The sequence below is a fragment of the Haliotis rufescens genome, unplaced genomic scaffold (assembly GCF_023055435.1).
Source record: "Haliotis rufescens isolate VD_foot unplaced genomic scaffold, xgHalRufe1.0.p SCAF_19, whole genome shotgun sequence".
NCBI classification, from domain to species: domain Eukaryota; kingdom Metazoa; phylum Mollusca; class Gastropoda; order Lepetellida; family Haliotidae; genus Haliotis; species Haliotis rufescens.
In genome coordinates this window covers 22,734,465-22,750,014 of record NW_025963879.1, presented here as the reverse complement: position 1 = coordinate 22,750,014, position 15,550 = coordinate 22,734,465, and the positions used below count along the sequence as shown (strand labels likewise).

At 39.1% G+C, this 15,550-nt stretch overlaps 1 protein-coding gene across 1 annotated transcript in view; it reads right to left on the bottom strand.

Annotated features, from left to right (window-relative positions):
- The window catches only part of LOC124135317 (ankyrin repeat domain-containing protein 27-like), a 51,707-nt gene that overhangs the window by 11,476 nt on the left and 24,681 nt on the right, over nt 1-15,550 (bottom strand). The window contains exons 17-22 of the mRNA XM_048399007.1: nt 12,693-12,832; nt 11,895-11,987; nt 6,180-6,288; nt 4,198-4,352; nt 3,376-3,615; nt 825-968 (exon numbers count right to left, since the gene is read on the bottom strand). Of these exons, the coding sequence (XP_048254964.1) occupies nt 825-968; nt 3,376-3,615; nt 4,198-4,352; nt 6,180-6,288; nt 11,895-11,987; nt 12,693-12,832 (881 nt within the window). The remainder of the gene's footprint in view (nt 1-824; nt 969-3,375; nt 3,616-4,197; nt 4,353-6,179; nt 6,289-11,894; nt 11,988-12,692; nt 12,833-15,550) is intronic.

Sequence of the window (15,550 nt, the reverse complement as noted above, 5' to 3'; positions counted from 1 at the left end):
TGGAGTATAAGTGTGGAGTACAAGGGTGGAGTATAAGTGTGGAGTACAAGGGTGGAGTACAAGGGTGGAGTATAAGGTTGGAGTACAAGAGTGGAGTACAAGGGTGGAGTGTAAGGGTGGAGCACAAGGGTGGAGTATAAGGGTGGTGTACAAGGGTGGAGTACAAGTGTGGAGTACAAGTGTGGAGTACAAGGGTGGAGTATAAGGTTGGAGTACAAGAGTGGAGTACAAGGGTGGAGTGTAAGGGTGGAATACAAGGGTGGAGTATAAGGGTGGAGTGTAAGGGTGGAGTACAAGGGTGGAGTACAAGGGTGGAGTGTAAGGGTGGAGTACAAGGGTGGAGTACAAGAGTGGAATACAAGGGTGGAGTACAAGGGTGGAGTACAAGGGTGGGAAAAAGGGTGGAATACAAGAGCGGGATACATATGTGGGACACAAGTGAGGGATACAAGTTTGGGATACAAGTGAGGAACACAAGTGAGGGACACAAGTGAGGGACACAAATGTGGGATTTCAACGGAGGGACACAAATGAGGGACACAAGTGAGGGACACAAATGTGGGATACAAGTGAGGGACACAAGTGAGGGACACAAGTGAGGGACACAAATGTGGGATTTCAAAGGAGGGACACAAGTGAGGGACACAAATGTGGGATACAAGTGAGGGACACAAGTGAGGGACACAAGTGAGGGACACAAGTGAGGGACACACATGTGGGACACACATGTGGGATACAAGTGAGGGATACAAGTGTGGGATACAAATGTTGGATATATGTGATATATTCACATCAACCACAACCAAACCAGAGATGCATCTTACTTTGAAGTTGTTGCGACACTTGGAGCACTGACAGAGAGGGTGGCAGAGGTCACCGGCCTGGTCAGCACTGTCCACTACATCACTGTTGTCTTCAAAGTCATCAAAGTCATCCGTCGGGGAGTCAAAACCAAGGTAGAACTTCACCTGAAATATCATAAACAACAATCAGCATGAATACATGACACTTTCTTATGGGTAACAACTTCTATCTATTCCTTGTACGACGTGTCATCAGGTGAATGCCTAGTAAGATCATAGAGGACTCCATGTCTATATTATCATGATCTTTACACAACACAAGGTGGGATGAATGTCCGAAGTTATAAACCTATTCATTGGGATCGCCATTAAGTAAGAGACTTCTTTCTATAGGCATTAAAACCTACTGTGAGGTTTTACTTTCCAGTCGGGTTAAATCTCATAAACAGGGACGTTGTAATGTCCCTGGGATATTATAAAATATCCCAGGGATTTTATATAATGTCTTGGGTATTTTATTAATACGACTTCCGTTCAGATTGTAACATGTAATGAAATGAAAAATCAAATGACAAATGTTTTCTTTATATTTCCGAGGATCGAACTTGCAACCTTCGTATCTGTAGCCCAGTGAGTGTACCACGAGGCTACAGAGGTGTTGATAAGCCACACTGGTTTTTAGAATGTCCTTTTCAAGATCCGTACGCCAGCAACAGATATTTTACACACGTTTCCTAAGGTTCATGGAAAGTATGTTCGAAACATAAAATTTTTGATAAATGTTGTTTTAAGTTTCTTTTTTCGGTTTATAAGCATGGAAAAACACTTTCCCTCGGTTTTGGTAGACAGAGCATGCCCTGGGGGTCGGGAAAAACCGCGGGGACTTCGCCCCCTTGGTTTTTCCCTCTCCCCAGGGCATGCTCTGTCTACAAAAAACCTCGTGAGCGTGTTTTCTCCAATACATAACAACAAAATGACAAAGTCAGTGACATAGAATTTCCTATCAAAGACAACGGTCAGTAAAAACATTTCATTTCAAGAGCTGCTTGTATCAGAGGTTTAGCCATCTTCCTGAGGCAAGGGAGTTAACTGACTTTAAATGTCCAGTTTCCACCCTTGCCGAACTAGGCTGGAATTCCTTGGCTCAATCGTAGCGTCACCAGTGGATATTACGAGTTATGTCACTTCTAGGCCTCTCCTATGGACCCATCAGATTCAACCTCTCATATCACTTACATTTGTTTCAAACAAAATAGCGGCGCCCAGTCAAGACAATCTGATCGATAATCAAGATCTATATTGTGATAAAACGGGTCTTCCATCGCGAAGTGCATCAAATCACATGAGCACCTTGATCAAAAACATGAAAAGACTTGGAAAATTTCTATTGACAACGAGTTGCGATGCACATGCTTTACAAATCTTGCAATCGACCGAAATCTTCACGGCAGTTTACTTACCGGATTTCGATTTCTTGCGCAATTTTGATTGGACTATGCATGGACTCGTTGGTCCAGCCAAAATGTAACTCCATAATACCAGCCTAGTTCGGCAAGGGTGGAAACTGGACTTTTAAAGTCAGTTAACTCTCTTGCCTCAGGAAGATGAGATTTAGCTAAACTTATTGTTGTTATGCTATTGTTCTCCAGTCTGTTTAAATCTCATATAATTTGTCATAATATACTGGGGAACCTATTAATACGAGTTCCGTTTAGATTGTAACATATGAATGTTTCTAACTAGAAATCTATTTTGCATTTAAACACAATGTAATGAAATGTAAAATCAAATGACAAATGTTTTCTTTATATTCCTGAGGATCAAACATACAACCTTCGTATCTGTAGCCTAGTGAGTGTACCACTAGGCTACAGAGGCGCTGATAAATCACAACGCTTTTAAGGATGTCTTTTTCAAGTACCATACGCCAGCAACAGATATTTTACGCCCTTTCCTAAGGTTCATGGAAAGTATGTTTAAAACATAAAAATGTTGATAAATGTTGTTTTAAGCTCCTTTTTTTGGTTTATAAGTTAGATAACACACTTACCCTCGGGTATTTATGATAAGAGAGAGAGAGAGAGAGAGAGAGAGAGAGAGAGAGAGAGAGAGAGAGAGAGAGAGAGAGAGAGAGAGAGAGAGAGAGAGAGAGAGAGAGAGAGAGAGAGAGAGAGAGAGAGAGAGAGAGGGAGGGAGGGAGGGAGGGAGGGAGGTTTTACGCGGCTTTAGCAATATTACAGCGGGGGACACCACAAATAGGCTTCACACATTGTACCTACCCAGGTCGGGAATAGAACCCGGGGCTCAGAATCATGTACCATTTGGACTTTATCAAATCAGGTCACAGTTGACAAAGCTCAACAAGTTAAAGCTTAAAAAACATCACATCAGGCTTGGGAAACCATATGGCCAATGCAGCACCTCTCTAAAACAAAATGTCCTATGCCTCTAACCCACTCCCTTACAAAGTGATGAGAGAGAAAACCTCGAATGTTTCTTAAGCGTCCAAAAACCAATAACACGGGGATATAAGGCCGGCCCAAGATGAGTAACCATGGTAACTCCATCTTACTAGTTGTGTATCTCCATCAATGATGGCCCTGAAGAGTTTGTCCAGCTTCTTCTTGATTTTCTCATTGAGATTGTCATCAAGGGTGGCGGTCTCGAACTTGAAGGTGGTGTCAGCTGATGCGGAGCTGCTGGTGCTGGTGGTGCTGATGATGCTGTTGACACGCTGCACCCGGGACATCCCTGTCGGGCTGATGGGAGATGTCGGGGAGATGACAGATGGCTTCACCGTCGGCATTATTGGCTGTGTGGGTGGAACAATGTAACACTGACTGATACGATCATAATAATGGGAACATTGTCACGCAAAATAACATATCTGTGTTACTGGTGATGGTGTTATAAATGCTGTGGAGCTTGTGTTCCAGTGCACAAACCGGTTGGAAAGACTTTTCTTATAATCCCTTGATGTATAAAACAGCTATGAAAATGAATATTTCTGATTGACTTTAACATAGAAAAACTTTTGGAAAATAATCAGAAAAATATTTTTTTAGGCTCAAAAAATAGATTTTCGTATATTAGAGATGGGATTACCCATATATTTTAAAACTAGATAAATAAAATTTCTGGGTTCTAGTGAAAAAATGTTTTCTCAATTTCTCGTTTTATTTTTGTTAAATAAACCCACAAGCAGCATTTGGAACATTTAATAATTTCAGCTTTGCCTCTTGACTCAAAACAAGAAATTACACTGAAAAATATTGTATTGTCATCCTCCCCAGAATAATAAATGGATGCTCCCTAAAATACCATCTTCTCCAGCATCACATCTCAACATCTGCAACATCTCAGTCCTGTTATGAATCAATGTGTACATGCTCACTTCACTGTTTGTAGGAAGAATCATGATGCCACGCCCACTCAGCGTCAGCAGGCGCTGGACATTAACGTTCTGCGTCAGGCTAAGGGGGGTCTGCTTCTTACGGTTCCGGATGTTGGGGTCCGCGTTATTCTCGAGCAATACCTTCACGATGGTCTCTGCAATGCATACACTATAGTTAGACACACTTAAAAAACCCAGCTGAACCGACTTAATTAAATGAATGTTGGTTTATGCTACAGTCAGCAATATTCCTGCTTTTTGACAGCACCTTGTACAGGCAAACTAGTGTAAAAAAGAATGTGCAACGATCCACTCCATCGGATACGATGACACACAATCAGCTAACAACGGTCCACTCCATCCGAGTCAAGCCTATATATTTAGAACAGATATATACATCTAAAACATTATTTGATTTTCTTCAAATCTTAAAATGTTCACGAATTTTAGGAAAAAAACCAATAGAGTGATGAATAGAGGAGTGACAAAATATTGGTTACCCAATGAAGAATGTAATAACTCAATTAAAATAGAAACCAAAGAGTAAAAACTCAATTGCTAAAAAGGTAATCTGGAGTTCTGGAAATCCTATACATGTATATCTAATTGTGCCATGGACACTTACTAAGATGTTCAGGAATGCCAACAAGAAGAATATGTTTTAACCACTACTGTGCATCTTCTTGAGGCAAGGGAGTTAACTGACTGTAAAAGTCCAGTTTCCCCTCTTTCCTGAACAAAACTGGAATTTCTGGCCTCGATCATAGCTATGACAAGTTATGGTTTTCAAATCCTGCAATTGTTGACTGAAATCTGCACAGCAGTTGACGAACCGCATGCTGATTTCGTTACACGATTTTGACTGGACTATGCATAGACTCGTTAGTGCAGCCAAGATATAACTCCATAATTCCAGCCTCGTTCGGCAAGGGTGGAAACTGGATTTTAAAGTCAGTTAACGCCCTTGCCTCAGGAAGATGCTTCAGTGATATTGCTTCGAAATCAGTGAATCCCATTTCATTAGCAGTTGTAAGTTAGAAAGTTAGCCCCTTTCTATTTCATTGAGATTGATAATATGCCCTACTATGTATTTGTCTAGTTCACACAAGGAACATATTTGAAGGGTATTATTGTTGGAACAAGACTGATTGTACCAGGTGCTTTTTAACTGTGACATTATGCCATTGACACTCGGGTACAAGATATCATATAGTATATATATATATAGGAGTAATGGGATTTTTTGTGACCATGAAACAGCATGTTGAGAAACTGTAATCAGCATCTTGATATATAGAGTCTACTGTACTTAAAGCTGTGGGGACTTTCCCAACTTGATATGTACAAGTTTGTATGTTTTGTTTGTTGATTAACGCCGCACTCAGCAATATTCGAGCTATATGACGGTGGTCTGTAAATAATCGAGTCTGGACCAGACAATCCAGTGATTAATATCATGAGCATCGATACACGCAACGATGACATACATCAATCAAGTCAGTGAGCCTGACCACCCGATCCCGTTAGTTGCCTCTTATGACATGCATAGTTGCCTTTTACAGCAAGAATGGGTTGCTGAAGACCTATTCTACACCGGATCATCTCGGGTCGATATGTACAAGTATCATCTCTGATATGTACGTACTACAAGTATCATCCTTGATTATATTAAAATACTCATTAAAACGGTAAGTCTGATAGTCCGAGACTAGTAATATTCAGGAAGGACTAGTTACATTTCCTTGTGGACTACCACTGTTACTAATAGGCAGATGGCAACTCTGTAGAATATCATTACTGCTGACTAGTGAAAACATAAAATTCTGAAAGACTCAAGCTATATCAAGGCAGGCTGAGAATAAATGAGTCTCAGTTTTACAAACCAGTGGTTGACATTATGAGCAAAGTCAGATACCATCGGGGTACAATGACACACAATTAACCAAGTCCTCAAGCCTGGAGCATATAGTCTCAGTACATACCATATCCCCACTTGGAGGCGAGGTGGAGTGGAGTGTTTCCGATATCATTCAAGGCGTTGATGCAGATTCTTCTGGCATTGTTGTCAAAAAATATGAGAGCCTTCACACACTGAGGAAAAAAATAGAATAAATAAATAACATTAAACCCATTTATTATGCACCAGATTCCACTAATCAAGTAAATGCCATAGCACTTCAATATTCCCCAGGTCAATGGACCAATGTCCACTCGATTATCATTCTCAGCTCCTTTGGGAGTATACAACTTAATCTGCCAAGAAGGTTAACAGTCACATTACTAAGTCATCCTACCAGGTACCCATTCACTGCTAGGTGAACAGAGGCATATTCCGTACCAAGTGCTACATGTACTCCAATTTCATGCATGACGAGCCAAAACTAATAAAAGTTTACCTCCCTTAACCTTTAGCCTGCTGAATTGTTTTCACACTTCTTAGCCCTGCCTGCTGGATTAATTTTAGCATAAGGCGCTGTAAAGAGGGTGGGTGATTTCAAACAGTTGGTGCTTCATTATACAGGGGCCAATTGAAGAAATATTTTGCACATTTATTCCTGATAGAAAAATACACATTACTATGTAAAAAAATCCTGATGTTTTCAATCATACCAAGGTTAAGACCAAAACGAACACAAAATTTTATAATGTTCGTGATCTTGCCTGAATTACGTTATTGAAGGTGGTTTACGTTTCATGTTAGGAACCTTTTTAAATCGTTAAATTTGTGGAAATTGATTTCAATAATCAGATCTCCGATACCTTAATTTTAACTGAGTATAAATTTGATGTTTTTTATTGGTAAATAACAGCGCGATGGTAAATTATGAACCATTTCTGTAAATTTATTATCAAAACGTTAAACAGTAAAAAAACTAAATTTTCGAGGTCACCATGTCAGTTGCAGAAATACGAACATTCGAGTTAATCTAACATGTCACGTTATCAAATTTGCAGGAAACAATAAATGACTAATAAATATTCACCAATCCTTATTTCAAGTGTTTTGATTGAATATTTACGATATACGAAAATACAAGTACCGTGTCATGATGCTAGCAGACGTTCGAACATCAAACATGGCGCGCTTCGCCCGACCTCGGGGTAATTTATTGCTATTTTAATGTCAACAAACTTTACACTGTCTTCATGTATATGCCTTGGGGAAAGTTGACGATCTTCTCAATCGAAGATTATTTCATTTGTCATTTTCCGTTTAATATGACGAGAGAAAAACGAAAATAAAGATCGTAAATTCTGACAGCAATATTTCAGTTTGTGCAAAGGTCACCGGATGTGATGTCAAAGACAGGGGTAGTCTGCTGATAATCTTTCGAAACAAAACAGTTACAGTCATTTTTGAAATATTTCGCCTTTATTATACGGAATAAACACAAATCACTACATATTATCAGTAATCACCACTAACATGAAATTACAAAGTGATTTTCACGATATATTTGGCGTATTCTTTTAATCCGTTTGACCTTGCATGCTCCCGTGACCCGGAAACGGGAGACGATGAATCAACACACCACATGCAAGTTTCTCGGTATCTTTTATTTGAACTTTTTGTTGATATATATATGAGGATCACCATTCCATGTTACGTTGAATATAAAGTGATATGATTCATGTATTTGCGATGTACATGCTGATGACTTTGTTTTCACAATAATAATTATGTGTGTGAAGCAATAAGTCGATAGAAATCGTCGATCGGCAACGATCACACCCCACAACAGGTGCGCGAAAATAGGCGTGACAAAACGTTTTTCAAAATAGCATTCATGCGATGCCGAATTTGATAGGATATACGCAGGTGGGTGATGTATATATAAAAAAATACGATATACATATTGTCAGTGTTAGTTTCTAATTAAATGTGGGATATTTAAATAATTTTTCCTTTTATAATACATTTATCGATATCGATTCTAGCATGATTTTACAACAATTCACGGATCATCTTAAAATTTATTCCATCAATATAGAGACCGCCATGATTGCGTATTGATGATAGATTTGTTAATGTTTAATTATTTACATCTGTTCACAGCTTCTAAAATATTAAGTTATATTTAGTATCTATTTTTTCCACAATAATTATGTGTATGGATACTAAATATGGGTCAACAGGTCAATGCATCAGCACAGTGTAACTATTCAGACTTTAATTATTATCTTTAGTTTAAACATATTTTATTCAACAATTGTTATCTTTCACCTGAACATAAATAATGTGAATAAGTAACTATTTGATGTCAAGACATTAATCTTGTGTATGAAGTTGTTTGTTTCCAAAAAACTAATTCTTAAATATAATTGTAATATGAATACGATACATTAATTTCTTGTAACAGAACATGATATTTTTGATTGTTTAATCACAAGAACCAGGGTGGCACCTAAGCTGGTGAGTTAGCCATATATTTATAAGAGAATGTTATCTTTTGAAAAAGGAATAGGGCACATATACATACATTGACAATTCTTGCAGTTCTGTTCTGTTGGAGAAATGTACATGGAAATATCCTACCTTATGTATTTTTTCAGGGTTCTCACCAATGAAATAATGTGTAATTAGTGTGGCAGGACTTTATAGGTTTGTTGCAGTATGCTCTCGTGTGCTTGACAGTGACACTCATGCATGTCCCCTGAAGGAACATGAACCATTGTGAAATGTGATCAACAGGTTTTTGTCTTCAGTCAATATAATGTACAAAAATTCAAAATAAATGCAGATCATCAACAGCTTTGGATCTGACATCCTTGATCATTTTGATGGGTTTCTGAATATACAGTCAGTATAGGTCCTTATGTTCTTTGTGTCTCAGCCTTCTGGGTGGAATGAAAAGAAATGTCCCTGTATACATGATTACCTTTGTCAGATGTATTTTGTCCTGTCAGCCACACCCCCTGACTTTATGTCACCTTATGTGATTAATTTTCGCATACATGTACTGCTGCAAACCTGTTTTTCCCTTGTATATGCAATCACAGTATCAAACTTCCTCAGCTGTTGTGTCACAAGTTCCTCAGTTGGTGTGTATAAAAGTACCTTGCCATCATGAAACAAGAAATGCCAAAAACAAAAGCATTTGCAATAACAAAAAACCCACATTTGTCCTTCCTTGAATAATCTTAGGATTAGTGCTTGTTAGTGTCATAAATTACTTTTTAAATTTCATAAGGATTTTTCTTTGATGGACCAACGTCAAACCATCTGACAAGTTAGATAGAATTATAACTTTAAAAGCCCTCATTTCTGAGATGTCCATATTTTTTTTCTACTTTTAGGACAAAACATGAGCCGTCTACCTGAGCTTGGTTACGTAAACAAATACTTGTTTAAAATGTGAAATGGAATTTCACTGATTAGATATCTTTTTTTTATCCCATTGTTTTACAAAATCCATTTGAAATGTGTTTTTTTGTACCCAAACAGGTATGTGTTTTTGTGCCAAGAATATTTTTGTATTACAGTTTTGAAGTTTCAAACTTACCCATTGCTTTTTGTATGAAAAAAGTTAATTTATTATCACTTTTCTGTCAAAACAAAAGATCTACAATTACCTTATGGTTCACTAATATACTGGCCTCTTCTCCGGTGACAAGAATTTATTACTTTACTATCACAATCAGTCAATTTGGGTTGTGCCAATGTGGACTGACTACACTCAAGGACCACGTACATTTAGGTTAGTCATATTATGAACTTGATGAAATGTTTTACAATAATGTTCAGCTCATTGTTTGCAATAAACATGAAAAAATAAATATGATCAAACAGATTTAGTTTAGTTTTTTAGGGTACAAAATCATCAAGGTCTTTGGGTACAATTTTGTTTTATGTACAAAATCACATAGGCCCTACATTCATCCAGTCGACGTGTGTATCTACTTTCATCCGTTCTGAAGATTGGGGAGGGGGAGTAAACGTTTTAAAAACAATCCTTAATATTTTAAATTGTCCTTCTTTCAATGACAGACCAATAACAATATTCTGTTGTTAATATTATGGCTTATCAATATGTTATATCGCTCTCCGCTGCCGTCGTTTTCAGAAAATAATTTTCAAATCATCGAGCGTGGAAACCTTTACGGTTTCGGATTTAGACTTACAAATTTGATGTTACGCACCGGCGGCAATCACGAATAAATATGAAACAAATAGGAGTGAAGACTGCTATCCAGATCAATAAATAGTAAACAGTTGTAGAAAAAGAGTAACCTATGTATTTTCTTTTGAATTTGAATCTATTTCGGAATTTGTTTTATGATCGCTTACCAACATTTGCATATTTTGCTTCGATGTGTCATGCGGTACGGTGCTTCCGGTTTCAGAAATGATAGCTAAAATTGCAAGTATTTTCGATTATTTCCCGTAAACTGCATTGTATTGCTATTGTATGATTTACCTAGAATGTATATCAGTTCAGGTTTTGCGTATCATCCAATATTTGTCATTATTTTCAGTGTTTGTTGACTTTGTTCAACTAAACAAATCGCGAGTTAGGCCACGCCCAAACGTATCACTGACGTTTGTCGGCTTGTCAATGTGTCCGAAAGTTTATCAAACGAAATCATTTGAAAACTCTATAAAAATTATATATTTTTTTACACAGATTTATACATGCGTGTCAATAATTCTAGAAAATTAAGTTAGATGTAACAAAATTATTGTAATAGTCTTACGGGATCACTATGCATGTGGAGTTGTTTGTTTACCGCCGTTGCCATGATCGCACAAGTTTCATCCAATCGATGATGTTACGATTCAGATTGTTTTTGTTTATAATTAATTACTTCGAAAATTGCTAATTTTTAGAAATTAAGAAACTTGAGTGATTTCCCTTCGTCAGCAAACAATAAATTATGATCGAATGTGAAAAATGATAACATTATAAAGAAAATATCGGACTGCATGCCGCTCAACGTGAAGTGCCAAAAGTCAACAATGGCCGTTTCTGGTAGTTGTGTGCCGCGAAGTTTGGCTGAAAGTTTTTAAACTCGCGATATTTTCTTTTTTAGGTAAATACACTACTGAAAGTTTTGATACTGAGCAAGCTGAGCATTTATGCATGCCATACGTAATTTAAATGTAACGCAAAGCCTTCTTGGTAAATAGATATGGCGAGTTTTGTTTGTGGGTGTCCTTATGCTATTCGCCTGTCGAACTGGTTCGACAGTAGCAACATGGGTAGTGACAAACCCTGTCGAACTGGTTCGACAGTAGCATTGAGAGCATTAAGAAACCCATGTACTCCTGTGTGGTGCTGACAAACCAAGTTTCATGGTGCATCTGGGATTTGAACTCTGACAGACAGTTGCTGTGCCACCCTATCTGTTTATGTATAATTTCATACATTTAGTGATATTTGATTTTTCCAAGTGGACAAATAGCAACTGTAACAAATGTTATATTTAGGACATTTACACTTGTAATCTGTCTGATCTGTAAAGAACAGATTCTTGTACTCGTACCAGGTGCCACACTCTGGCAGTGCTGGTTCGAATCCAGGATGAGACTCAACCCCAAAAAGTATGAGAATCTGTACTTTACTAAGTAAGTGTTATCCCAAATATAACATTTGTTACATTTGACCACTTTCTAAATGGCATTGTGTGTTCAAATGACAACTGCTTAAAAACACTGCTCGCTATCACAAATTTGAAGCCTGGACAACCCCACGTACATCATCATGTCCATTTGCGGCACAGAGGTGTAGAGGTGTGTTGCCGTCGCTGTCCACGGCTGTGATGCTGGCATGGAAGTGAAGCAGCAACAGCTGAAAAGAGTGAGTGAGTGAGTGAGTGAGTATTCCAGTTATATCATGGCGTGTCAGCTTAATGTGGGAGGAAAGCCTGAAGTGATGCAGTCTAAGACTCTTACCACTTTGGTGAAACCAACAAGGGCTTCTGCAAATGATAATGCCCTGAAAAAGAGTGTTACCGTTATTATAGCTATAATTAATGGAATTTGTTATCAAATAAATATAAACAACAATATCGTTTTTGAAACAGTTACTGCAATCAACACGAATTTTACTGACACACTTTTACAAATATGGAGACTTCATAGAACAAACCAGATGACGTCTCTATTAAACGTGACGTCAACTATCCCTCTCTCCACCTAACAACGGGCATGATAATGGCCCGTCGTCAAGCAATATGAGGGCATTATCAAGTGACAGTGGCCCGCTCATTTCTGATAACATACGGGCGGTTTGATGATAATTCTATTCATTTTAGCTATAATCAACAACATTCCAGCTGTATGATGGAAATAATTGAGTCTGGACCAGAATATCCAGTGATTGATATTATGAACAACAATCCATGCCTTTCAGGCATGTTGACAAGATTTTCTTTAAGAAAAAAGAGAAAATTATTATTTCCCCCCGTTTTTATTGGTTCCTCCTTCCAGTGAACCAGTGATGGTTTTGAAGCAGTAATCCCCAAACCAGACTATAATATGGCTGGCCCTTTACCATGGCACTCTGGAAGCCCTTCTGGCAGGCCAAGTGTAGTGGTGTGAGGCCCAGGTAGTCAGCAGCATCCACCACAGCCCCGTGTTTCACCAGCACGTCAATCAGCTGGGCCTGGCCACATGAAGCTGCTATGTGCAATGCTGGAACACAGACAAAGGATGTGTTTGATCAACATGTGTAATGCTGGAACACAGACAAAGGATGTTTGATCAACAGGTGTAATGCTATCAATCTGTGCAATGCTGAAACACAGACAAAGGATGTTTGATCAACATGTGCAATGCTGGAACAGACAAAGGATGATTGATCAACATGTGCAATGCTGGAACACAGACAAAGATGTTTGATCAACATGTGTAATGCTGGAACACAGACAAAGGATGTTTGATCAACATGTGCAACGCTGAAACATAGACAAAGGATGTGATTGATCAATATGTGTAATGCTATCAATCAGTGTTATGCTGAAACATAGACAGAGGATGTGTTTGATCAATATGTGAAATGTTGAAACATTGACAAAGGATGTGTTTGATCAACATGTGCAATGCTGGAACACAGACAAAGGATGTGTTTGATCAATATGAGAAATGCTGAAACACAGACAAAGGATGTGTTTGATCAACATGTGTAATGCTGGAACACAGACAAAGGATGTTTGATCAACTTGTGCAATGCTGAAATATAGACAAGGATGTGATTGATCAATATGTGTAAAGCTGAAACATAGACATTGACCTGTGTCACATGATCTGAGAGTGTAGCTGTGTCACATGATCTGAGAGTGTAGTAGTGATTCATGATCTGAGAGTGTACCTGTGTCACATGATCTGAGAGTGTAGCTGTGTCACATGATCTGAGAGCGTAGCTGTGTCACATGATCTGAGAGTGTACCTGTGTCACATGATCTGAGAGTGTACCCGTGTCACATGATCTGAGAGTGTACCTGTGTCACATGATCTGAGAGTGTACCGGTGATTCATGATCTGAGTGTACCTGTGTCACATGATCTGAGAGTGTACCGGTGATACATGATCTAAGAGTGTACCTGTGTCACATGATCTGAGAGTGTACCGGTGATTCATGATCTGAGAGTGTACCGGTGTCACATGATCTGAGAGTGTAGTAGTGATTCATGATCTGAGAGTGTACCGGTGATACATGATCTGAGAGTGTACCGGTGATACATGATCTGAGAGTGTACCGGTGTCACATGATCTGAGAGTGTACCGGTGATTCATGATCTGAGAATGTACCCGTGTCACATGATCTGAGAGTGTACCGGTGATACATGATCTGAGAGTGTACCGGTGATACATGATCTGAGAGTGTACCTGTGTCACATGATCTGAGAGTGTACCCGTGTCACATGATCTGAGAGTGTACCTGTGATACATGATCTGAGAGTGTACCTGTGTCACATGATCTGAGAGTGTACCGGTGATTCATGATCTGAGAATGTACCCGTGTCACATGATCTGAGAGTGTACCCGTGTCACATGATCTGAGAGTGTAGTAGTGATTCATGATCTGAGAGTGTACCTGTGTCACATGATCTGAGAGTGTACCCGTGTCACATGATCTGAGAGTGTACCTGTGTCACATGATCTGAGAGTGTACCTGTGTCACATGATCTGAGAGTGTACCGGTGATTCATGATCTGAGTGTGTACCTGTGTCACATGATCTGAGAGTGTACCCGTGTCACATGATCTGAGAGTGTACCTGTGTCACATGATCTGAGAGTGTACCGGTGATTCATGATCTGAGAGTGTACCTGTGTCACATGATCTGAGAGTGTACCTGTGTCACATGATCTGAGAGTGTACCCGTGTCACATTATCTGAGAGTGTACCCGTGTCATATGATCTGAGAGTGTACCCGTGTCACATGATCTGAGAGTGTGCCTGTGTCACATGATCTGAGAGTGTACCTGTGTCACATGATCTGAGAGTGTACCTGTGTCACATGATCTGAGAGTGTACTGGTGATACATGATCTGAGAGTGTACTGGTGATACATGATCTGAGAGTGTACCAGTGATACATGATCTGAGAGTGTACCTGTGTCACATGATCTGAGAGTGTACCTGTGTCACATGATCTGAGAGTGTACTGGTGATACATGATCTGAGAGTGTACTGGTGATACATGATCTGAGAGTGTACCTGTGTCACATGATCTGAGAGTGTACCGGTGATTCATGATCTGAGAGTGTACTGGTGATACATGATCTGAGAGTGTACTGGTGATACATGATCTGAGAGTGTACCGGTGATACATGATCTGAGAGTGTACTGGTGATACATGATCTGAGAGTGTACTGGTGATACATGATCTGAGAGTGTACTGGTGATACATGATCTGAGAGTGTACTGGTGATTCATGATCTGAGAGTGTACCTGTGTCACATGATCTGAGAGTGTACCTGTGTCACATGATCTGAGAGTGTACTGGTGATACATGATCTGAGAGTGTACCTGTGTCACATGATCTGAGAGTGTACTGGTGATTCATGATCTGAGAGTGTACCGGTGATACATGATCTGAGAGTGTACTGGTGATACATGATCTGAGAGTGTACCGGTGATACATGATCTGAGAGTGTACTGGTGATACATGATCTGAGAGTGTACTGGTGATACATGATCTGAGAGTGTACTGGTGATACATGATCTGAGAGTGTACTGGTGATACATGATCTGAGAGTGTACTGGTGATACATGATCTGAGAGTGTACTGGTGATACATGATCTGAGAGTGTACCGGTGATACATGATCTGAGAGTGTACTGGTGATACATGATCTGAGAGTGTACTGGTGATTCATGATCTGAGAGTGTACCGGTGATTCATGATCT